Here is a 25,923-nt window from a genome sequence, read left to right as displayed (position 1 = left end):
TTGCAGCGGTGCCTTGCCGTACTGCAGTTTCAGTAAGCCTTTTGACAGCCTCGGTAAATGCAGTCCTGATGTGTACCACTCAGAAAACACTAACCAAACCGAGCCCTGCCGCATGGCTTCATTTCAGATGGAGATTTCACTAGATAGTGCATGAAGCGTTGGCATGACTCCTGGGTTATTTTTCTTTTTCTAGCTAGAAGAGCATTTGTCTGTGCATGTTTGGACGTCATCTTGCACAAGTTGAATGCACTGTAGTTTGTTTCTTCGTTACTCTAAAAACCACTGGGAAATGTGAAAGGTTTCAGTTGTCATGTGGCCATTGCTATGAAGTTCCAGATAGTTTCCACCATTTTGACCGTTGCCTCTGTTACGTGCGAGAACGTCGCCCTGTGCTGGGAACAGGGAGCGTGTTGAGGTGGAAAGGCACAAATTCTTTGGTGAAGGGGGCCGTCTTTATTTTCTTCCTTCTCTGTGTTGTTTTTTTTTTTTTTTCTCCCGTGTTTGTGTGTCCTGCACTCTGGCACTCCCTCTTTGTCCTCCTCCTCCTGTGATCCTCTTCAGCCAACACGCCTGCCGTCCAAGAAGAAAAGGGGGCATGCTTCCGTTTTGTCAGCTCGGGGAGGCAGTGCTTACACCCGGTGTCTGCTCAGCTGAGCAAACAGCTGTGCTGCTGTAGTGTGGGCAAAGCCTGGGGCCCGCATTGTGACAAATGCCCACTCCAGGGAACAGGTAAGGCCCCCAGCCATGTCAGACATCCACAGGGTTGGTTTTCTACATGTCTGACATCCACAGAATTCCTTCTCTACATGTGAGACATCATCCATTGTTCTTTCAGAGTTACTTCTCTACATGCCAGAGTTGGTTCTAGTTAGTTTTCTAATATATTAGACATCCCTCACAGTTAGTTCAGATTCAGTTTTCTGTGTCAGACATCCATCCGTCAAATCAGAGTTAGTTTTCCGCACGTTAGACATCAGTCAGTTAGTTCACATTTAGTTTTCTATCATGTGTTTTGGGGGACCATAGGATATGTTCCTTAATAACAGAAGTAGTTCTTCGCAGTAGTTAAACCAAGGTGTCTCCCTAGAGAGCATTACAGCATTGTCGAGGAATCATACCAACGGTTTCCCAGTGGAAGTAATATGTCTTTTCTATGCAGATTCTAGAGAGGATTCTCAATTGTAGTTACAAAAAGTTAGAAAGGTTATAGGTTATAGAAAGCAAAGAAAGGCCGTCCTGTGAGAGGTAAAGAAAGAGTTCTCTATATAGCAGTACAGGGAGGGTTCTAACCTGAACTGTAGATGAGCGCTCATATATATATATATATACAGCGAGAGAGAGAGAGGAAGAACTCCACAGACATTTTAATTTTCTACTGAAAAAAATACGTGCACATCCTTTGATAGTTACCAAAGAACTCCATCAGAACCAGCATTTGTTTAGATCTTTGTGAGCTTGAAGTAATATGATAGGTATGGTTAACAGGGAGCTAAAAAGGCAGAACAGATTTTGCACCATTGCAAGCAGAAAAGTACATCAGCAGTGATCACATTTAACAGGATGAGGGTTAAGGGGCATCACATAGTTGTCTTTATATGCTGTGAGCTCGGAGTGCAGCCCTGTCAGGAAGAGCGATAATGTATACTTTATGTTAATAAAAGGGCTGCTGTTTCCTTTGCACCCCTAGCAGATCCCTCATCCTGATTAAAGAATCCCCTGGAGGATCCCAATAGGATTTAATCCACGTGAATTATAGAGGCCCCAAACTAGTTATGTTCACACAACTTAATGAATGACAGAATCCTTTTGGACATATAGATGAGACTTACCCCCAAAAAGCAGCTTGGTACTGAGTTGTAGTGTACTGAAGCTGACTAGTGAACAGACTCTGCAGCGCGGAGATCCCCAGTTCATAACGAATGCAACAGGCAGAGGTTCCTAATAATCCGCCCGCCTTTTCACATTATGTGACTGCCTGAGGAACAACAGAGAACGACAACGTCTGTAACGTAAAAATCAGGTATCCCCAGCTATCCTGTTCCCCCTATCTCCAGTACACACACCTCTTGCCTGCATGTCTGTCACAGCTTTGCTCAGTAGTTGCTTTTAGATGTGTTGTACACAACTTTAATGCAAGCCATTGCCACGAACCCGTCACCACACTTATCTGAGTTCATGTGCTGTTCGGGCTGTATAACCAACTGCATTCTTATCGTGATGCAGTTGTATTGCATATCCCTGACACAAGCAAGTTTTCACTTGTTCTTTCATTTGCTTTTTTGTTTTCTGTTTGAATCAAAACAACTGCACATCATGTGTTCCACCCAGTGCTGCTTCTCCACACCTCGAGTTACTAAACAAAAATACCTTACAGTATGTGTTCTGGTGAAAGCAAGCCATGCACTTCACTACACCAAGGAGTTGAGGCCTAAAACAAGTGTGAGTAAATTCTCACTTTGTAACTGAATTAAATGCATTGCTGAGATGTCCTTGGCCCAGTTTCAATTAGAAACACCAGTTTTTCAAGCCACTCAGTTGCTGAATTCTCCCTGGCTATCCATTCCAGGAGAGTTACCTTGATGGAGGTAATTAACTGAGAAGGGAAAAGGTCAGCTTGATTAACGGTACTGGTGGTGGATGTTTGGGCAGGGCCAGTGCTTTTTGCTCCGGTCCAGTAAGCGGTGCAACGGAGAGGAATTTTGGCTTGTAACAGAAGTGTTTTCCTCTTCTCCAGGAGCAGGTCTATGGGAAAGATAAATCGCTGTTCGGATACATGTGCACAGTAATCTGGTGGCAAACAGGACAACTCCAGAATGCTGCAGCAGTTTCCGAATTAACATTGGCGTGATGAACAGCATAAGAGCAGAAGATCTTTCACTGTCCCTTCTATCTGACTGCTGAGCAGTGTTTACACTCCACTATCAGCTGATGGCTAACGGCCATCTCTGCTTGAAACGATTCAATTGTAAAATCTTTATTTAAAATTATTACTGTTGGGGCGTCTGGGTAGCGTGGCAGTCTATTCCATTGCCTACCAACATGGGGATCGTTGGTTCGAATCCCCGTGTTACCTCCGGCTTGGTCGGGCAGAGACAATTGGCCGTGTCTGCGAGTGAGAAGCCGGGTGTGGGTATGAGTCCTGGTCGCTGCATTAGCGCCAACTCTGGTCGGTCGGGGTGCCTGTTCGGGGGGGAGGGGGAACTGGGGGGAATAGCGTGATCCTCCCACGCGCTACCACCCCCTGGTGAAACTCCTCACTGTCAGGTGGAAAGAAGCGGCTGGTGACTCCACATGTATGGGAGGAGGCATGTGATAGTCTGCAGCCCTCCCCGGATCGGCAGAGGGGGTGGAGCAGCGACCGGGACGGCTTGGAAGAGTTGGGTAATTGGCCAAGTACAATTGGGGGAAAAAGGGGGGGGGGTATTATTGTTATATTGAGTTGATATAGTAGGAAAGCATCTTAGTAGAAGGCAACACATGTGGTAATATCCATCATATGAGCTCTTCTGAGGCGTTCTGTTTTGACGGTGGTGGCAGAAGATGCTTTAGCACTTTCTTTTCTTTCATGAGGACAGGAACCACATACATTTATTTCATCAGGGTGCTTAAAACACATTAGTTACAGTGACTGGGCCAAGAGCGGGACTTCAGCACAGTCCCTTTAACAGCAAATTCAAGATGAACCGTTTCATCTACTCGACTTTTTTGAGAAATGACCACACAGCTGCAGCTCTGTGGAGACTACCGGTGACCAGTTAGTACCAGCTCGTCCTACTCATTCTGCTTCCCAATAAATATCAAGCAAATTACCTAGTGTCACACACCTAATTATGTAAATGCAGGTGTGTTTCCAGCAGGTTTGTTAAAGTAAATAAACCCTTAACGTAGGACCAGAAAGATGGACCAGTTCAGATGAAGAAACAGTTGATCATGTAATTAATTTTTTTACTTATTGTGTAAATGCATTTTATATGTAATTTATCTCATTTCTTTAAATTGTTTATCTACCTCAAGTGAACATAAGGGATTTTACTCGATATTTTTCATTTCCATCAACAGAATTCACACAGAAACGTTGGGATGTATATGCAGTGGTAGCAAAAGACACATAATCAATGACAGCAGAACAAAAGTCCATCAGGACTGTGTCCACAGCATGATATCTGCATTACACAGATTAAGACTTTACATGTTATCAATATATATATTTCTAATTATCCAGCTAAGTTCAAAGAGATATGTCCTGGTGGGATGGGCTACACTGTCCTGCCTAAGCCTCCCGCCAGCAAGCCAGTCATCAGCTACCAGGAGCCCCTGGCCACGGCACCGCCACGAGCCTTGCCCACACAGGAGGAGTCAGTGGAGGCCTTTGGAAAGCCACAGCACATTTTGCCAGGTGAGATTTCAACCAGTGCGAACCGCATTTAGCCAACTGTTCAAGTTTATTTGGACAAGATTATCGAGACAAGATGTAATCAAGTACAGCACAGTAGATCATAGATCATAGATTTAATTGCATTGCAATCCTTTACGAGTTGATTCCTTCAGCTTGAATAAGGACAATGGAGGCAAAGTAATTCTCATCTGCTTTTGATGTCACAGGAATGAAACAAGGGGGAATGTTTGATTGTTTTTGCCAAAATGTTGGGCTGCAATCCCTTTCTCACCACTGTGTCATGAAGATAGTAAAGAACTTCAGGTGTGTTTCAGGATGCATCTCTTCCACCACTGCCACCAAGGCAACGGAAGATGGAAGTGGAATTAGAAACCTTACCTTGTGTGCAAGGCTTTTGTACGTGACTGATGCAAAAGTAACTGGTTAGAGCGCCACTAGCTTTTAATTTAGCTTTCAGTTTATTTGTTTTGTTTTTTTGTTGAACATATCATTAAATTTGTTTTAGAGGGGGCGTCCGGGTGGCATAGCGGTCTATTCCGTTGCCTACCAACATGGAGATCATGGGTTCGAATCCCGGAGTTACCTCCGGCTTGGTCGGCCGTGTCTGTGGGTGGGAAGCCAGATGTGGGTGTGTGTCCTGGTCGCTGCACTAGCGCCTCCTCTGGTCAGTCAGGGCGCCTGTTCAGGGGGGAAGGGGGAATAGCGTAATCCTCCCATGTGCTACGTCCCCCTGGTGAAACTCCTCACTGTCAGGTGAAAAGAAGCGGCTGGTGACTCCACATGTATGGGAGGAGGCATGTGGTAGTCTGCAGCCCTCCCCGGATCAGCAGAGGGGGCGGAGCAGAGACCGGGACGGCTCGGAAGAGTGGGGTAACTCGCCGGATACAATTGGGGAGAAAAAAAGGAGGGGAGAATATATATATATATATATGTATGTGTGTGTGTCTGTATCTTTGTTGTGGGAAACAATATTCAGTGGCAAGATTAATTCTTTCTGCTTGTGAATAAGATGGCTTTTCTTTTAAATCTCTCCCTTCGATGACTTCTCCTTAAGAAATGATTAGAGCCCCCCCCCCCCCCCCCGCAAAAGAAAACAACAAAAATCCACCCCATTTACCATAGAGATAAAACTGAGAGAGGACGAATAAAAGCCCTGGATGGTGTTGATCTACAGTAGAAACAGACAGAGGGGATGGAGCTGGAGCTTCTCTCTCCTCTTCTCATTCAGGACATGCCTGGCAGCCGGTGAGGGAAAAGGGAAACTTGGCCGTGTCTGGGCCCAAACTGGTCCAGATCATCGCCAAGCTCCTCGGGAGCACAGAAGTGCTGAGGATTCCCGAGCACAGGGGATGGGTTTTGAAAAACATTCAAACCGTCTGACAGCCGCTGTCCAGACCTGCATAGATTAGTGTCTGGTGTCAGGAGAAGCTCTTGTAGCACCACCCGCCCTGACATGTGGCGTCTCGGACGAAGCCAAGATTCTTCCTCGGTATCGCTGTGCCTCTTAACTTGACAGTGACATCTGGGTTCTTTATTTGTTCATCATTATTTATGATCTGACTTGTAGTTTTGCATACAGTTCTGTCCCAGCATCCACGTTTCCTTTGGCTTTGTTTTATAGTCATTTAGTGCTTTTCTCAAAGCCACGCTATGCAAATTTGGCACAGGAGTTGCGCTTGTTAGCTGCGAGTTGTACTTCTGCAATGGCATACAGTAATGAAGCTTTGACGCCAAAGTGTCTATGTTTTTGTCTACTGCAATGTATTAACTTGAGGTAATACTTAAGTTTATACAGGACAAATTGCACCCACTGATGCCTCAATAAACAAAGTTTTATGAGTTATGATGGTATGGTTTATGATATACTCTATTGAGCCCCGTGGGGAAATTACACTCTGCATTTAAATCACCCTAGCTGTGGGCAGCAGTGGGCAGCCGCTGTGCAGCGCCCGGGGACCAACTCCAGTTTGTCTCGCCATGCCTCGGTCAGGGGCACAGACAGGGGTATTAACCCCAACATGCATGTCTTTATGATGGTGGGGGAAACCGGAGCACCCGGAGAAAACCCACCGCAGACATGGGGAGAGCATGCAAACTCCACACAGAGGACGACCTGGGAGGACCCCCAAGGTTGGACAACCCCGGGGTTCGAAACCAGGACCTTCTTGCTGTGAGGTGACCACGCTAACCACTGAGCCACCGTGCTGGTAGAGCCTCAAGTTGTCTGGTATGACTAGCCTTCTCACAGTCTCCTCACATATATGTGTGTGGTCCTGCAATGCTGCCGTTAACAAGCATGGAGGGGTCTCGTACATTACGGACAAGCACTCAGAAGTCTTCAGTAGTTTTGAATAGGTTAATGCATGGCAGTCGACAAAAATACAGAAATGTTGGTGCCAAGTATCTGTTACTGTATGCCACTGCAGAAGTACTGCTCGAAGCCAACAAGCACCGCTCCTGTGCCAGATTTGAATAGTGCAGCTTTTTATTTCTAAATCTGTTACCTCATTGTCTGCGCTGTCTCCACCCGACCCTGTTGTAAGCCCATCTGTCCTGGAAGAGGGATCCCTCCTATGATGGTCCTCCTGAGGCTTCTCCCATTTCGTTTTCTGAGGAGTTTATCCTCCTCCTAATGGAGGGTCTGAGGATCGAGGGTGTCATCTGTATTTACCCTCTGCCTCTGTTACTATGATTTAGGGCTGTGTAAATAAACTCCGCTTGACTTTATCGTGTCCTCTGAAATGGGATAATTTAAAACTAGGAAAACTCTGAATCATAACTTGGCAAGGATTTGGAATAAGGAACGTCCTTGTTTTCTGGTTAACATTTGTCTGCTAGTCATGAAATAGATTAATGAACAGTTAAAGGGACTGTAAATGTAAGGTCTTATGAAATGGAAATAATCATGTCATTTATTTAAATCCCAAGGTGTTTATGAACAGATGCATTTTTCATAGAGTTTGTGCAGGAGTTAGTGTATTTGTTACAGATAAACTCAGATGAGCAAGACCAATACGTTCAAGCATTATTATTTGGTTATATTGCAAAAAAAAAAAATGTTACTGTTTTTTTTTTCCTGTTGTCAGTAGCAACAACTACACCTGACCAGGTAGGTTGTGTAATTTTGAATAGCTAAACTCTAATAGCCGTGTGCATGCACAGAGATGCTCATTGTTGCCTCCGAGGTCACCTTCAGGAGACTCCGCATCAGCTCTGCATGACGTCTTCAGCGCTGCTGCATGACATTGAGCAGGTCGATGTTCTGAGCACCTTAAGATGCTTACTTTTCCAATGAAAGTGTTTTTATTCATTTTCGATTGCTGCTGAGCTGTTGCTCTGCGCACTTCCATGCAGCCTCTTCAGCAGTATTACGGGTCCTACGTATCAAAACTAAACAGATACCGCTTTTGCAAAACGCTTGTCTGCAGAAGCTTTTCATATTGTGTTTTTTCCAGAATCTGAGTTTAACTCTGTCGAGCAGCAGCGGTCTTCGAGGACACAGCTCGGAGGAATCTCACGCCTCTGCAGAGAAATGTTTGCCCTTTTTGACTTTACATCTCTTCCAGCCATCGACTCTCGCTGCTGTTGCTCCGCTGTCGCCACGCAAGCTGAGTGCTCATGTGCTGTTATGCCACCTGTTTATGTCGCATGGCGGTAGCAGCGTGTTGCGTTGCAAAGCTGGAAAAAAAGGATCACAGATTTATAGATGGAAAAAATATCAAACGGTTATCATCTTTATCCTTTGGCTACATTGTTTGTCTCTTGTCGTTGAAGGAGCTGATAGTTCCTGTGGTTAGCGATAGGCCAGTAGTTCAACCTATCCTACCGCAGCTCTCGCCAGGTGTGTCCACTGTCAGGATGGAGGAAGCCTTCCCAGGTGTTCAGTTCACTATCTGCTCTTTACCTGCTGACCACATAGTGCATTTTAAAGACTTTTACGTTGTTACTACATAAAATCTTGGGGCTGAAATCTGCGACTTTTCTCCATTAAAGCTGCTGTAGGTCACTTTGGAGAGGCGAGCAATTGTAACATATCACTTCCTCGGAAAATCCAGTCCTCCCCCTTCGCTCTGCTCCCCCCTTCCCTCCTGTAACCCCTCCCTCCAAACCAGCTTTATATGCGAGCATGAGTTCGTATCGTCACTCTATGCATATAAAACAAATCAGCGAATCTCTTAGTTACACCAATGTTGGTTTTAGTTACAGCTGAAATATTTAGAAAGATCACTATTTACAAAGTGACTTGGTGGCATGGTGGCGCAGTGGTTAGCGTGGTCACCTCACAGCAAGAAGGTCCTGGGTTCGAGCCCCGGGGTAGTCCAACCTTGGGGGTCATCCCAGGTCATCCTCTGTGTGGAGTTTGCATGTTCTCCCCGTGTCTGCGTGGGTTTCCTGCGGGGGCTTCGGTTTCCTCCCGCAGTCCAAAGACGTGTAGGTCAGGTGACTCGGCTGTACTAAATTGTCCCTAGGTATGATTCCGTGCGTGTGTGTGTGGGGGGGGGGGCCCTGTGATGGCCTGGTGGTCTGTCCAGGGTGTCTCCCTGCCTGCCGCCCAATGACTGCTGGGATAGACTCCAGCATCCCCACGACCCTGAGAGCAGGATAAGCGGTTTGGATAATGGATGAATTTACAAAGTGCCATTGACAACTTGTGTGCGGACCTCTTTCCAAAATTCTTATTGATACCATAAAAAGAATAAAATGTATTGTAGTCATTAATCCATGCATGTAAAAAAATACCTTTCAGTGAATCACAGAAAGGTTAAATCAGTTCACCTTGACACAACGTTTATTGAGAGAAACATTTCCTCACTCATCCAAGAGCCCAAACACACCAAACCGACTAGCAGCGACAAAGGCCAACTGTAGCGTCGCCTGCCGTCTGGGCCAAAAAGTAGCACATGAACACACCGCAAAGACTGCAGTCGATGGCCAACTAGCATGTAGGTTCTGCACTGATTCGCTAAGCTGAACAGCCAATCAGAGCGATCTTGCTCACCGACGGGCTCCGCTGATTCAACATGCTGAATCGGCCGAAAAGCTGCCGACAGGGGTCCGACTAGTGCCAACGGTGCAGGACACACCGCCAAAACTAGGGTCACAGACGCTCACCGACGGCCCGACGCTGGCCGACGGCCGACCGTTGGCCTGGTGTGTCAGGGCCCTAAGTGACCTCCTCAGTGTCAACTGACTGCAGGTATCCCCACCCTTATAAACAATACAGTGGCTTAACGACCGAAACCAACGATCGGTTTCATAGGCAAATTAACTAGAGTTACAATGGCCATGTGTACTATTCACAGAGGATTGGGGAATAGATGGAAGGATATGTTACAAAATTGTGTCAAAAGAAAGTTGCCTGTGTCCGGGTAGCATGGTGGTCTATTGTGTTGCCTACCAACACGGGGATCACCGGTTTGAATCCCCGTGTTACCTCTGGCTTGGTCAGGCGTCCCTACAGACACAGTTGGCCATGTCTGCGGGTTGTAAGCCGTATGTGGGTATGTGTCCTGGTCACTCCACCAGCGCTGCCCCTGGTCGGTCGAGGCGCCTGTTCAGGGGGGAGGGGGGAACTGGGGGGGAATAGCATGATCCTCCCATGCGATACGTCCCCCTGGCAAAACTCCTCACTGTCAGGTGAAAAGAAGCGGCTGGCGATTCCACATGTATCGGAGGAGGCATGTGGTAGTCTACAGCCCTCCCTGCATCAACAGAGGGGGTGGAGCAGTGACCAGGATGGCTTGGAAGAGTGGGGTAATTAATTAGATGGGTACAATCGGGGAGAAAAATCGGGAACAATCCGGAAAAAATAAAGTTTCCTACAGCGGCTTTAATGACTCGTTATTTTATCCATTTCAAACGTGAAGACGATGTGGTGATTTTGCTGGACAGACATATTCCAGCAGAACAGTGTTTTGATATAGTTGGATGTAGGAAGCTGAGAGACACGGACTTGTTGACTCATATTTTCGACTAAAAGCAACGTGCAGCAGCCCTGCAGTTGGTGTGCATTCACCAGTTCCACCCTTGTAAGGTGGATCCTCACACCTAAGCTAACACAGAATCTAACGTATTACAGTCTACATCATACTATGTGGGAACACTGTTGTATAGTCATATTGGTTGCCATGGCCACATCAGCATCACGTTTCAATCAGTGTGCCCGCTGGACTTGTTTCCAACACGTACGTGTTTGCCGCTGCAGCAGTGTTCATCCTACCTGGTGTAATCATCTCACCAGTGGTACACGAAGACTGGAGAGTGTCTCTCCAACCATGCTGAAGATGACTGGTGGTGTTACAGAGCCTGACTCCATTGTCCAGATGGATAAAATAGGGGTTTATTCAAGAAAAATCATGGATTTCAGCTTCAATATATCAATGAATTAAAATATGTTTATATTTTGTTTTTTTCTCTCATTTTATTTCCTTTGCTGCATTATTCATTTCTTTTTTTAAAGAGTACTGCGAACAAGAGTACTGCTGACTGAGTTTTTAGTGTTTATGTTGGTCAACCATACATTTACTGTGACTATGGTCTTCTGCAGTACATCTGACATATGAAGAAATAAATGAATGTGTTTTGACGTCTGTGTCCCAAGCAGGGTCAGAATCTGTGGCTTCGTGAAAAGGGTTAATTAACATATTTCTAGAATTTGTTCAATTAAATACAGAAAAAAAACAGGTTTTCTTTTTCTCTGTTTCTCAGAAGTTTTTGAGAGGACATCTCCTCCTGCACCAGTCGAGATCCTTCCTTCCAATGCAGGCCAGGACATCGCCCCAACACAGTCAGTGGGTAAGAGACCCCATTTGATCTATAATCCATCCTGTTTCTGTCGTCTTGTCTCCTCTCCTCTCCCTTCCCTTCCCTTCACTTCTCCCCTCCCCTCCCTTCTCCTCAACCTCTCCTCTCCTCTTACTCTTTCTCTTCTCTCAACTGATATGTATTTTAAGCTTTCACTGAACAGGTGACTGCACAGCTGACATGTTGGTAATAAAATGTACCTAGGTATATATTTGAACACCCCCCCCCCACACACACACACACACACAGAGTGTTGGTGGTGTAGAAAGCATGGTTGAAGTGAGTAATATTGGAGTGGCAGGTGCTGGGTTATAAATATTTGTGTTTAGTCCTGCATTTGAAATGGTTATGGGGAAAAAACAATTACAATTAATGTTGGAGGAATTCACACACTAACATTAAAACGTTTCCCTTCGTGGCATCCAGGTAGTGTGGCTGTTGCCTACCAACACGGGTATCGCCAGTTCGATCCCCGTGTTACCTCCGGCTTGGTCGAGCGTCCCTACAGACACAACTGGCCGTGTCTGCGGGTGGGAAGCCGGATGTGGGTATGTGTCCTGGTTGCTGCACTAGCGCCTCTTCTGGTCGATCAGGGCGCCTGTTCGGGGGGGAGGGGGAACTGGGGGGAATAGCGTGATCCTCCCACGTGCTACGTCCCCCTGGTGAAACTCCTCACTGTCAGGTGAAGAGAAGCGGCTGGTGACTCCACATGTATGGGAGGAGACATGTGGTAGTCTGCAGCCCTCCCCGGATCAGCAGAGGGGGTGGAGCAGCGACCGGGAAGGCTCGGAAGAGTGGGGTAGTTGGCCAAGTACAATTGGGTGAAAGGGGGGGGGCAGCTTTTCCCATCTCTGGCTTTGTCCTTGTGGACTTTGTCCTCTCCTCTGCTGCAGGACGGTTTCAGCCATGAGGTGTTTAGCAGGTCTTTGGCATTATTGCGTTGCAACACATTCAGATATATGAAGTCAAACAGCACCATCGTTATAAGCAAACATTGGTCCAGTGCAATCATGGCAACAGTATGCTGACCCGAAATAGGGTGGGAAGGCTGTACAGTATTATTAGATGTTATTGCTGTGGTCCTTTAAGTGACACTGGGAGTGACTGGGAGTGAGGTTTTGCAGGGCTGCCAGCTGACACCCACCTGTTTTTATTCTGGTGCTCTAGGAAAAGAAACTGAGAGAAGTTTCTAAATACAGAGGGAGAGAGAGAGAGAGAGAAACAGAGAGAAAGAGCGAGAGAGAGACAGAGAGAGAGAGAGACAGAGACAGACAGACAGACAGAAAGAGAGACAGACAGAGAGAGAGCGATAGAGAGACAGAGAGACACAGAAAGAGAGTGAGAGAGAGACAGAGAGAGAGAGCGATAGAGAGCAAGAGAGAGACAGAGACAGAAAGAGAGTGAGAGAGAGACAGAGACAGACAGACAGACAGACAGACAGACAGACAGACAGACAGACAGACAGAAAGAGAGCGATAGAGAGACAGAAAGAGAGTGAGAGAGAGAGAGAGACAGACAGAGAGAGAGAGACAGACAGAGAGAGAGAGACAGAGAGAGAGCGCGATAGAGAGCAAGAGAGAGACAGAGAGAGACAGAAAGAGAGTGAGAGAGACACAGAGACAGACAGACAGAGAGAGACAGAGACAGACAGACAGACAGAAAGAGAGACAAACAGAGAGAGAGAGATTGGACAATGAGTTTCACCAATCACCAAACCACAACTGATATTTTGGTGAATTTTGCTAGAAAGATATCCTGTGCCACAGACCGTGTGTGTGTGTGTGTGTGTGTGTGTGTGTGTGTGTGTGTGTTCAGTGAAACCATGCATGTCCCCATCAGCAAAAGCCTTTGTGCACCATTCTGATTCCTTTTTTTTTTTCTTCCTAGGATTGAATGATTTTCCTGTCTGCTTTTTGTCTCATATTTTCTTGTACACTGAGCCTGGTGTGTTTTGCAGAAATGTGCCCCAGAAATGCCATGTTTTGCAATAGACAGGCACGTCATGAAACACATTAGAGAGGCTTAAACAATAAAACAATACCCAAGCTAACCTGATACCATGCTGTGGGCCTGGCAGCACCACAGCATGTTTAAGAAAACCACCAATTCTCAAGCCCATGCCAGCAGCACTGTCCAGCCATATGGTTTCTATCATTCCTTGTTCTGTACTGTTTGTGTCCCTTTCATATAATTCTGGGTGTTGAGACACAGAAATGATGGCCTTATTAGTTGACACCTTCTTCATCTCGGTCATTTTTTGTTTTCTTTCTTCTTTGGATTTCCCCCCAATTACCCCACTCTTCCGAGCCTTCCCGGTCGCTGTTCCGCCCCCTCTGCTGATCCGGGGAGGGCTGCAGACTACCACATGCCTCCTCCCATATATGTGGAGTCACCAGCCGCTTCTTTTCACCTGACAGTGAGGAGTTTCACCAGGTGGACGTAGTGCATGGGAGGATCACGCTATTCTCCCCAATTCCCCCTCCCCCCTGAACAGGCGCCCCGACCGACCAGAGGAGGCGCTAGTGCAGCGACCAGGACACATACCCACATCCGGCTTCCCACCCGCAGACACGGCCAACTGTGTCTGTAGGGACGTCCGACCAAGCCGGAGGCAACACGGGGATTCGAACTGGCATCCCCGTGTTGGTAGGCAATGGAGTAGACCGCTACGCTACCAGGACACCCCCGGGATGTTTTATTTGAAAGACGAATTCATTTAATTGTAACTATAACGATTCCATGTGTTAACGCCCCGTCCTCTTTCTTCTGTTTCTATCTGTGTCTTGTTTTTTGAAGACTCGCTCTGTATTGAGCGTTTTGTCACACTGATTGTTATTTGGGGAGCTGTTTTCTGTCCTACTGCACTCTATGGACTGTTACACTGAATAATCACTTGTGGAGAGAGCAGCAACATGTTCCGTTCATAGCGTATCAGTAGTATCACGCACAGCAATATGTTCCCTTCATTGGCATGTGATAAACATGGAATGAGCTGGAACTGCGGGGGTCATTCACAGCCAATAGGAAAACGCCTATTTCTGTGTGTACCAGTGACGTCATTGGTCAGCCAAGCAACTTGTAACTTGGGTAGCATAGCGGTTTATTCCGTTGCCTACCAACGTGGGATCGCCGGGTCGACGCCCTCCGGCTTGGTCGGGTGTCCCTACAGACACAATTGACCCCCGTGTCTGCGGGCGGGAAGTCGGATGTGGATATTTGTCCTGGTTGCTGCACTAGCGCCTCCTCTGATCGGTCGGGGCTCCCCCCCGGTTCGGCAGAGAGGGGGAGGAGCAGCGACCAGGGCGGCTAAAAAAAAAAAAAAAAAAACTTCAGTGACATTGTCGGTCACCTGATCCAGTGGCCCAATCATGTCAAACTGATCACACAGTCAGTCACTATGAACATGAGCACTCAGCCACATGTGTCTGTAGGGCTTGCCCCGCTGGGCGGTCCAGTCAGAAAAGATGCTCCATGATTGTAGCTTGGATTTTAACACTAGGACAACCGGGATTTCACTCCTGCCTAAAACGATCATGGGCGGTCAAAATGAGGGCTGGTTTTTAAACTCTATGTTGTGTCACGATAAATACCCAATTGAGATATTAATGCATTACATGTGTTAGTATGTCTGTTAAGAAACTAACTGACACCAAAATTAACATTTTAACAACTTTAATACTATTTTTCAAACAATTTAAAATGGCCGCTGTCCAACGCCTGTAAATACTGCAACGCCTTGGTGGTAGTCGTGGTGCGTCTGTAACGGCGTCTGTAACCAGACATGTTGGACATAATACCTGAAAAACAAAACGGAAAACACATATTAGTAATCTAACAAACATAACAAGGCCTATAAAACGTGAGATGTAAAAAAAGAACTGAATGTTACGAAGGAAATGACATGAACAACACATGTCATAAATAATGATATGATGCGCACAATGATGCGCAAATTACGTGCGGTGATTTTGACCGGTCATGGCCATTTTACATAGCTCATAACTTTTTTTGTGCAACTGATCTAAAACTCCTTTTAATGCAGATATATGCAGTTTTAGGAGCATTCAGGTAGCGGCAGGTCTGTATCTTTTTTTCCACAAAGTTGTTAAACTTTGACAATCCAAAATGGTCAAAATGGCCGCCTTGGTCGTTCTAGTGAAAACCGTTTTAATAGTTGTAACATCCCTCCATCCATCCATTATACAGACTGCTTATCCTGCTCTCAGGCTTGCGGGGATGCTGGAGCCTATCCCAGCAGTCATTGGACGGCAGGCGGGGAGACACCCTGGACAGGCCGCCGGACCATCACAGGGCCCACACAGACACACACACATTCACACCTAGGAACAATTTAGTACAGCCGATTCACCCGACCTACATGTCTTTGGACTGTGGGAGGATACCGGCTGGCAACATGCCCAAGAGAACTGGTGCGGCTAACGGCAACGATGTGAGTAAAGGCGTCGTCGATCAGTTAAAGGAACAGTTAAAACCATTAAGTGATCAGTTTTCAGCTGCTATGCAAACGAACAGCGAACAACAACAAGAAATCGACAAACAACATCACAAAATTGATCAGCCAGCCCTCTAAAACGCAAAATGAAATGACGTTAAAGATTCAAGAAGTAAATGTTTGAGGCTACAATATACAGATGTATAAGCCATGACATGCAGTGATATTTAACTTGCTGAACATCTGTCTTATTGTCTGGTAAACTAACAGCACTGCGTGCACTGAGAGCAGAGCACTGCAGCAAGACCCTACTGCAATTTCCCTCCATAGGGTGGGGTTGGATGTGTAGATTTCCCTCCATAGGGTGGGGGTGGATGTGTAGATTTCCCTCCATAGAGTGGGGGTGGATGTGTAGATTTTCACTTTCAAAGCTCAACAGATGTAATTATGCTTTTAATATTACTTTCAGGCTCCTGCTAGGCTGGTGTAATGTGCTTGCATGGGTCTTCATAAATACTCATTTATGCAAGGACTGTGTAATGCAGAGCCTTCATAAAGCCTGGTCAGTGGATCACAAGAATGTTCTACTAGAATTGAGACTGGAGTTGTTTTTGGATATTCCAGAGTTGTTTGACACTTGCTATTCGTGTCCAGGACAAAGGGGAAAGATGTGTATCCGTGATCTATATTTGTTTGACGTGTCCTCATTAACCACAAAAAGCAGTTTGTGTGCGTGCGTGCGTCTCTCCTGCTGTCTCTGAATGGTGAAAACCATAAAGCAAAAGACATTTTTTATGTCTAGCTGATAACAGATACTCTAAACCTGGCTGCATATTTTCCTCTCTCTTCCCCTCTTTCTGTTTTAATCATCCTGTTGCCCTTGCCATGATTCGACCCTCATTGTGCCACACTCCTCAACACTTGCTAATTATTGTGATGGGTTTTTTTTTTTATTATTAAACTTCCTCCTCGTTGAAACCCAGTAATGCTCTTATTATATTAAAATTCTTCAGGTGGTTGAATGGGTCAGCCTTATCACAGAAAGTTGAACCAGTTCATCTGGACTTAACATTTAGTGAGAGAAACGTTTCATCACTCATCTAAAGGCCCTGACACACCATGGCGGGCCGTCGGTGAGCCATCTGTGGCCCTAGTTTTTGTGGTGTGTCCCGCACCGTCGGCACTAGTCGGACCCCTGTCGGCAGCTTTTCAGCCAGTTCAGCATGTTGAATCGGCGGAGCCAATCGGTGAGAGAGATCATTCTGATTGGCTGTTCAGCTTAGCGAATTGGTGCAAGAGAAGAGAAACGGAAGTCACAAAAGTTGCCTATTGCCAAGAAGCGCAGTGTAAACATCAGATGTTCCCCTACACAGATACAATCCCGGTAGTTAGTGTTTTGCCTCTGGGTGATTGGACTGATAAGTTCCTTCAACATGTGGAACTGAACAGCAAAGAGCCGAGTGAAATTTTTAAACTCAGGAGGTTTCATTTATCTCCTGCTCTTGACTCAGGTTCGGGAAAGCCCCTTGAGCCTGTCACTGTGATTTCACCCATTTAGTGCAATTTCCCCTTATTTTTCACCTCCGCCTCTCCATTTCTTCTTCCACAACCAAAGGACCAAGTGCTGACAACGCCAGCGCCATTTGCAACTTTTTATCAGATGTGTTCTCCATTAGGAGTAGTATATCACCACACCGTCTGTAGTGAGTGAGAGTTGAGTGAAAATGGTAAGTAAACACTGTTTTGTTTACGGTTTGTATATCCGCAGTCCTGGGTCTTCCGGTTTCAAATTTTGAATGACGAATACAGACTACCACCACCTGCTGGTATGGAGACTTATTTCCTCTCACGCAGGCGCAGAATGTACATGCTAGTTGGCCGTTGGCTGTAGTCTTTGCATTGTGTTCAAGTGCTACTTTTTGGCCCAAATGCAGGCGACATGAGGCGACACAACAGTCGGCCTTCATCGCCGCTAGTTCTCTGATGTCGGTTTGGTGTGTCTGGGCCCTAAGTGACCCCTTCAGTCTCAGCTGACTGCAGGTATCCCACCCTTATAAACAATACAGCGGTACAACCACCCAAACCAACGAACAGTTTCATGTGCAAATTATAGTGACCATTAACTAGAGTTACAATGGCCATGTGTATTATTCACAGAGGATTGGGGAATAGATGGAATCACAGCATTGTAAGATGGCGACAGATGTACTCTTAGCCCCCCTCGGTTCAGGGATGGTCATTCCCTCTTCACATGGATGGCCTCTTTGGATGGCTTTGGAAAAAAGCACTATATAGGTGCATTCCATTTAGTCCATTACAATTAATGCCTCACATACAGTGGTGTGAAAAAATGTTTGCCCCCTTCCTGATTTCTTCTTTTTTTGCATGTTTGTCACACTTAAATGTTTCAGATCATCAAACTAATTTAAATATTAGACAAAGATAACACAACTAAACACAAAATGCAGTTTTTAAATGAAGGTTTTTATTATTAAGGGGAAAAAACATCCAAAGCTACATGGCCCTGTGTGAAAAAGTGATTGCCCCCTAAACCGAATAACTGGTTGGGCCACCCTTAGCAGCAACAACTGCAATCAAGCGTTTGTGATAACTGGCAATGAGTCTTTTACAGCGCTGTGGAGGAGTTTTGGCCCACTCGTCTTTGCAGAATTGTTGTAATTCAGCCACATTGGAGGGTTTTTGAGCATGAACCGCCTTTTTAAGGTCATGCCACAGCATCTCAATCGGATTCAGGTCAGGACTTTGACTAGGCCACTCCAAAGTCTTCATTTTGTTTTTCTTAAGCCATTCAGAGGTGGACTTGCTGGTGTGTTTTGGATCATTGTCCTGCTGCAGAACCCAAGTGCACTTCAGCTTGAGGTCACGAACAGATGGCCGGACATTCTCCTTCAGGATTTTTTGGTAGACAGCAGAATTCATGGTTCCATTTACCACAGCAAGTCTTCCAGGTCCTGAAGCAGCAAAACAGCCCCAGACCATCACACTACCACCACCATATTTTACTGTTGGTATGATGTTCCTTTTCTGAAATGTTGTGTTACTTTTACGCCAGATGTAATGGGACACACACCTTCCAATAAGTTCAACTTTTGTCTCGTCAGTCCACAGAGTATTTTCCCAAAAGTCTTGAGGATCATCAAGATGTTTTCTGGCAAAACTGAGACGAGCCTTTATGTTCTTTTTGCTCAGCAGTGGTTTTCGTCTTGGGACTCTGCCATGCAGGCCATTTTTGCCCAGTCTCTTTCTTATGGTGGAGTCATGAACACTGACCTTAACTAAGGCAAGTGAGGCCTGCAGTTCTTTGGATGTTGTTGTGGGGTCTTTTGTGACCTCTTGGATGAGTCATCGCTGCGCTCTTGGGGTAAATTGGCCGGCCGGCCACTCCTGGGAAGGTTCACCACAGTTCCATGTTTTCGCCATTTGTGGATAATGGCTCTCACTGTGGTTCGCTGGAGTCCCAAAGCTTTAGAAATGGCTTTATAACCTTTTCCAGACTGATAGATCTCAATTACTTTGTTTCTCATTTGTTCCTGATTTTCTTTGGATCGCAGCATGATGTCTAGCTTTTGAGGATCTTTTGGTCTACTTCACTTTGTCAGGCAGGTCCTATTTAAGTGATTTCTTGATTGAGAAGAGATGTGGCAGTAATCAGGCCAATTGAACTCAGCTTTCCAAAGATGTGATAAACCACACTTAATTTTGTTTTAATGGGGGGGCAATCACTTTTTCACACAGGGCCATGTAGGTTTGGCTTTTTCTTTTCCCTTAATAATAAAAACCTTCATTAGAAAACTGCATTTTGTGTTTACTTGTGTTATCTTTGTCTAATATTTAAATTAGTTTGATGATCTGAAACATCTAAGTGTGACAAACATGCAAAAAAATAAGAAATCAGGAAGGGGGCAAACACTTTTTCACACCACTGTATTTACCCACACGCGTGTGCGTGTCTGTGTGCACGCACACACACACACACACACACACACTCATGGCAGTGTCACCCCATGCAAGGTAACAACCAGGTCATCTGGAGCAGTTGGAGGCTGCGTTTCTTGCCCAAGGACAGCTCAAGTTTTTGCAAGGGGGAGCTGAGGATGGAACCAGCAACCCTCCACTATTAAAGCTAGAAATAGGTTAAGTACGTCCTTTCCACGGTGTCTAGCCCCCGCCCCTCCATACGACCCTGAACTGGATTAAGCAGATATGGACAATGGATTAATCAATACCCTGTATGCTCTTTAGCTGGAACCCAGGCTTACTGACATTCATGGATTTGCTTGTTAAATGGGGATCCTACAAAAGTATTACCAACTTTTGCAACTTGGGTACAAGTTTTACTTTTGTAAACTTTGGTCTAAAGAAATATATATCATTTTTCATTTCAGCATGCTAGCTTGGTGAGAGATAGAGAATGTTAGTAAAGGTATTTTCCAGAAATAGTGTGTAGGGTTATATACTCTTAATTCTGCTGATGATGCCAACATGGGCACAAGTGTTGGCCTTAGTTCTTGCACAGAGGGCTTATATGTTTTCAACAAACAGAGGGTAATTTTGTATTTACAAACCAAATTGTGATACTATTATGCTTTACTTAAGTGGAAAATAGAAATGTTATATTCTTTTATGCTGATATTTCCTTGCACTTACCGTGGGAATATTAGTTACTACTATATGAGGCCACAACACAAGATGAAGAGTATACAGTTCAAATACAATACAACTATAAAACAGATGTACGCACGTATGATTACTCTGTAAATGATGGATAATATCCTTTTTCTAATACTTTTACATGTAAATGCTGTCTCATATAATTGTCCTTAGTATTTTCTTAATAAATTGTAAATAAAGTGGCCCTCTCAGGCACTGTTAAATGGTTTTGATCATATTTAAAAGATAAAAGAGCCTACCAACACGGGGCTCGCCGGTTCGAGTCCCCGTATTACCTCCGGCTTGGTCAAGCATTCCTATGGACACAATTGGCCGTGTCTGTGGGTGGGAAGCCGAATATGGGTATGTGTCCTGGTCACTGCACTAGCGCCTCCTCTGGTCGGTCGGGGCGCCTGTTCGGAGGGGAGGGGGAACTGGGGGGAATAGCGTGATCCTCCAACGCGCTATGTCCACCTGGTGAAACTCCTCACTGTCAGGTGAAAATAAGCAGCTGGAGACTCCACATGTATCGGAAGAGGCATGTGGTAGTCTGCAGCCCTCCTCGGATCAGCAGAGGGGGTGGAGAAGAGACCGGGACAGCTCGGAAGAGTGGGGTAATTGCCCAAGTACAATTAGGGAGAAAAGGGGGGGTACTATTTTGGGTGGGGTTTTTTTGTCTCCTGCTGTAATTTCTCGTCACAGAATCAATGTTTCATTATTTGTGCCACAGGGCACAGTTCCAGACCCCTTAATTTTTAATCTCTATACCGGGTGGTTTGGTGGTTTCCGCCCTTGCCTCTAGGTTAAAGTTAAGTCTTTGAACACTAACTAAAAAGGTAGATTTTCAGCCTTGTTTTTATGTTGCAACATTTTTTTCAGTGTTTCCTATTCTTTCTTTTCTGCAAAACTAATTTCCACCTACAAGCCATATTGCATTTTAATGTACCATCCTGAAAAAGATTGTTTGATTGATGTTGAGTGCTCTGGAGTTTGGTCTTCCTTTTTGGCTTACCTCATGCTCATGATTTGATGCAGGATGTACACCTGAAAAGGAGTGATTCATCATAAGTGATCGATTCCAGTGTCCCTCCCATTACCACTGATGGTCTCAACTGGTGTCTGTGCCATTATTATTCATCTCTCATCTCTGTCTCTGTCAACTTCTCTCTCTGTTATTCTCTCTAATTTTCTTTAGCAACTTCACACCTTTTCTCTCTTGCAATCTTACCTTTAACTTTAAATTGAACTCTGTTGCATACTGTTCCTCCCTTTCTCAACCCCCCTTCTTCCCTTGACCATCTTTCCCTAGCTACCATATTCCCCTCTTCGTCAGCTCTATCTATATATCCACTAATTTTTTTCTTCACTTATCTTCCCTCTTTCCCATTCCCTCTCCTCCATCCCGCTATTCAATTCTTTCTGCCCCTGAAAACCTGTCATCCGTCTTCTATTCTCCCTTCTTTCCACCCTTTGTCTCTCCACCTCTCTGTCTTTCTTTCTGCCTCCTTCTATTCCTTCTTTCCTGCTATGTCTTTTTCTCCTTCAAATGTCTTTTTCTCTTCTTGATTTCTGACTTTCTAAATCCTCGTTCTCTCCTCTATTCCTTTTTGTCTAGAGGTGGATGAGTGCCAGATCAACCCCTACATTTGTGGACAGGGGGTTTGTTACAACACGGCTGATGGATACACCTGCCATTGCAATGAGGGCTACCATCTAGACGACACCAAGAACACCTGTGTAGGTGAGGGGGCCTAAGGTCGTCTTTATTTACTGAGGTCAAAATTCAGCTGTACTCAGTATCTGGCTAGTTCTCTGCCCAGTGTAACTGAATATTACTCTCGGCTAGTCTGAGATAATAATATCTTGGTATGCTATTTCATGTTGTTTTTATATGTCTGCCCCCCCCCCCGGTACCCCCTTCAATGTGAAGTGCTTTGGGTGTCTAGAAAAGCGCTATATAACTGTAATCCATTATTATTGTTATTATTATTATTATTATTATATGTGATTTGACTGTGTCTGCTCTCTTAATGTGGTATGTGACAGGTGGTTAGGCATCACTTAAGTCACCTTTGTTGGTGACAAAGCCATAGATTATTTTAGGGCCCTTTCACCTTGTGTGATGAATGGGATGAATAGTGTGTCATTTCAAATGGATAAAATCAAAATAATTTTGTTTTACTTCAGACAGTGTGGCACATTCACAACACTGTGTATGGATGTATTGATTATAATCAATACATCCATATACAGTGTTGAAAAAGTGACAATAATTACTAATGTCACCTTTTCTGTTGAGTCACCATGAACAGCACAAGAATGTTATGACATATTAATGACTATATTGTTGTGTACAAGTTGAAAAATGAACAGTTGCATCTTTGAAATTTGTTAAGCCCACTGAGGCAAATTTGTAATTTGTGATAGTGGGCCATACAAATAAAATTGACTTGACTTGACTTGAAAAGACACTAAAAACTGTCAATACAGGTCAGTCAGAGGGGTTGTATTTGTGTAATGCTTCATTTTTCTTATTCTATTCTAACTTTCTTATTCTATTCTAATCTTAACTATTCTAATTGAGACAGTGGATCATAGGTTACAATAGTGGATCAATTAGATTGTAGGGGGTGTCCAGGTAGTGTAGTGGTCCATTCCGTTGCCTACCAACACAGGGATCCTCGTGTTACCTCCCGCTTGGTCGGGCGTCCCTACAGATAAAATTGGCCGTGTCTGAGGGTGGGAAGCCAGATATCCCGGTCGCTCTACTAGTGCCTCCTCTGGTCGGTCGAGGCGCCTGTTCAGGGGGGAGGAGGAGCTGGGGGGAATAGCGTGATCCTCCCATGCGCTACATCCCCCTGGCAAAACTCCTCACTGTCAGGTGAAAAGAACCGGTTGGCGACTCCACATGTATTGGAGGAGGCATGTGGTAGTCTGCAGCCCTCCCCGGATCAGCAGAGGGGGTGGAGCAGCGACCGGGACGGCTCGGAAGAGTGGGGTAATTTGCAAAGTACAACTTGGAGAAAAAAGGGGGGGAAAAATCCTAAAAAAGAAAAGAAAAAAAAAATTAGATTGTAATGCGATTGAGAAAATAGCTTTCTCTGAGGACAAACAAATTGCAAACATCCAGATGTGTAATTCAGGTTGCACTCTTTCAGAATTGTCCTTTTGATTTTCTTGTCTCTTATTGGTAATAACCTGTGATGTCAAAAAATGTCTCAGTATGATTTTCGAGTTTAAATCTGTGGTTATATAACATCATTTTTTGTATTTGGGAGATTTCCTTTATGCAGCATCTCATCTGATCTCATTTAATCTCTCTTGATCCTATAACAGTTTGTCTCGTGAATACAGCTTTTTGTGTCTTGATGTTCTTCCCGTGTCAGAAAGCCACTGTTACATCTCACATTATATAATTAGTACACACACACACACACACACACACACACACACACACACACACACACACACACACACACGATGGGTTGGATCCTGAGACCATGTTCTCCTCTATGAGCTAATTTATTTTGTGGTATGTTGTTCTGTGTTTCTGTCCAGATGTTGACGAGTGTTTAGAAAACCCATCGCTGTGCTTCAGGGGCCGTTGTAAGAACACACCTGGCAGCTTCCTGTGCATCTGTCAATTTGGCTTCATGACCGACATGGAGGGAACCAGTTGTATCGGTAAATGCAACAATTTTCCTTCTTTTGGATTAGATTATATTAGAATTGCGATTAGATTGGATTAGAATTGAGATTAAATTAGGTTTGATAAGAATTTAGATTAATTTGGATTAGATAAAATAAGATTAGAATTGAGATTAGATTAGAATTGAGATTAGATTAGAGTTCAATCAATCAATCAAGTTGCATTTTATGTAGTGCTTTTCTAGCTGCAACGGCCACTCAAAGCGCTGTTTATGCTTTTTTTTAAGAAGAAAGAGAAATTGCTTTCACCCTTCTCAAGCCATTTCAGTTTTGAGATTAGATTAGGTTAGATTTGATATTAGATTAGATTAGGTTAGAATTGATATTAGATTAGATTAGGTTAGAATTGATAATAGATTAGGTTAGAATTGAGATTAGAGTTGAGATTAGATTAGGTTAGAATTGATGTTAGATTAGATTAGATTAGAATTGAGGTTAGATTAGACAGTTTTATTAATCCCCAATGGTGAAACTCATTTGCCACAAAATCAACTCATTCAGACAACAATATAGACATTGCATTCAAAGTACACAACAAATAAATAACACCATAAAAAGCCATTTGAGACATGGTTAACAGCTAAAAGGTGCTAGGGATCTAGACCACATCTAAAAGTGTTCATTAAAAAATATGACTGCTGGAACAAAAGACCTTCTGAGTCGTTCACTAGTCACTCACCAAATGACCTTCTAAATCCGTTAAAAAAACAGTGTAATGGATGGCCTTCAAATCACCGAACCGGTTTTAGTTTGACCCTTGTTCTCTTTTCTACAAAGTGTGTCTGGGGGTAAGGCCAATCTGAGCCAGCCTTTCTGATCATCTGATCATCTTTTTGAGCCTGTTTTTGTCATCCGCATTGATGCTGCCCCCCCCCCCCCCCCCAGCAGAGCACAGCATAAAAGAGGACACTAGCTAAGATTCCCTGATTAAAAAAAACATGAAGCTTCTGGCTGATGTCAAAGGATCTAAGCTTCCTCAAGAAGAATAGTCTTGACTGGGCCTTCTTGAATACAACATCAGTGTCCTTTTTCAAGTTAAATATGCTGTCCAGGTGGACACCAAGATATTTGTAAGACTGGACAATTTCTATTTGCTGACCCTTAATTATTGCTGGGAATACATCATCCTTCTTCCTTCTGAAATCAGTAACTAACTCTTTGGTCTTCCCAACATTTAATCATGTCCATCCTGTTTTTTGCCAGTCCTCGCTGAGTCTCCATCCATCCCTTGTAGAGAAAATCCTTCCATTTTCACATGATGCTCTGGTTCCCTGTCAGACAGCCAAGTCTGTGTAAAACACAGTGGGCTGCTCTGTCTGTACAGGCGATCATAACTCTAATAAGCTTTCAAGTCATCTGCCTTATTAACCAAGGAGCAGACATTCCCCTTGATAACAGAGGCTAGCACAGGTTTGTACCCCCGTTGACTGTTCCTGACCTGGACCCCTCCTCTGCAGCCTCTCTTTCTAGTCTTGAACTTGATTTCTGACAAGTCGACACCAAGATCCAATCCACCTGATGTAGGAGGCCTCAGCTGAAGAAGCTCCTGCCGACTATAGGTGATGAAAGGTGGGCCTGGTTCGCCCCCGACTCTTACTGTTTGAGCAGCTCTCCAGACAGTTATTACCCAAAGCCACAGAGGGCAAACCAATGTGCAATTATTAAGTGCAACCATAATCACGTCGTCAAAGTTTGGTCATGCTGATGATCGTGAATCAAGAGGAGTTAATATAACACTGAAAACACATAATAACGTAAATAACAAACGCACACATGGTCGCCAGCAAGGGGACAGCACCTCATCAGATTGTCATGTGTTTATACATACATGCTCAGTTTTACCCTGTGTGTAGGTATTCATTTTATCTTCGTATGTCACATAAACACACTT

General features: G+C 44.7%; 1 protein-coding gene across 4 annotated transcripts in view; it reads left to right on the top strand.

The window, feature by feature from the left end:
• ltbp1 (latent transforming growth factor beta binding protein 1) overlaps positions 1–25,923 on the top strand; it is a 281,927-nt gene that overhangs the window by 172,117 nt on the left and 83,887 nt on the right. For 2 of the 4 annotated variants that reach the window (XM_056292166.1, XM_056292170.1), the window contains exons 11-17: positions 562–729; positions 4,223–4,396; positions 7,483–7,505; positions 8,171–8,273; positions 11,105–11,191; positions 21,940–22,065; positions 23,883–24,008. In XM_056292166.1, the coding sequence (XP_056148141.1) occupies positions 562–729; positions 4,223–4,396; positions 7,483–7,505; positions 8,171–8,273; positions 11,105–11,191; positions 21,940–22,065; positions 23,883–24,008 (807 nt within the window). The remainder of the gene's footprint in view (positions 1–561; positions 730–4,222; positions 4,397–7,482; positions 7,506–8,170; positions 8,274–11,104; positions 11,192–21,939; positions 22,066–23,882; positions 24,009–25,923) is intronic. The other 2 variants (XM_056292168.1, XM_056292167.1) reach the window with 2 other exon arrangements.

Source organism: Lampris incognitus, chromosome 13 (genome assembly GCF_029633865.1).
Source record: "Lampris incognitus isolate fLamInc1 chromosome 13, fLamInc1.hap2, whole genome shotgun sequence".
NCBI lineage: Eukaryota > Metazoa > Chordata > Actinopteri > Lampriformes > Lampridae > Lampris > Lampris incognitus.
Note: the sequence above shows the minus strand (reverse complement) of the source record. Positions and strands in the feature narration are given on the sequence as shown.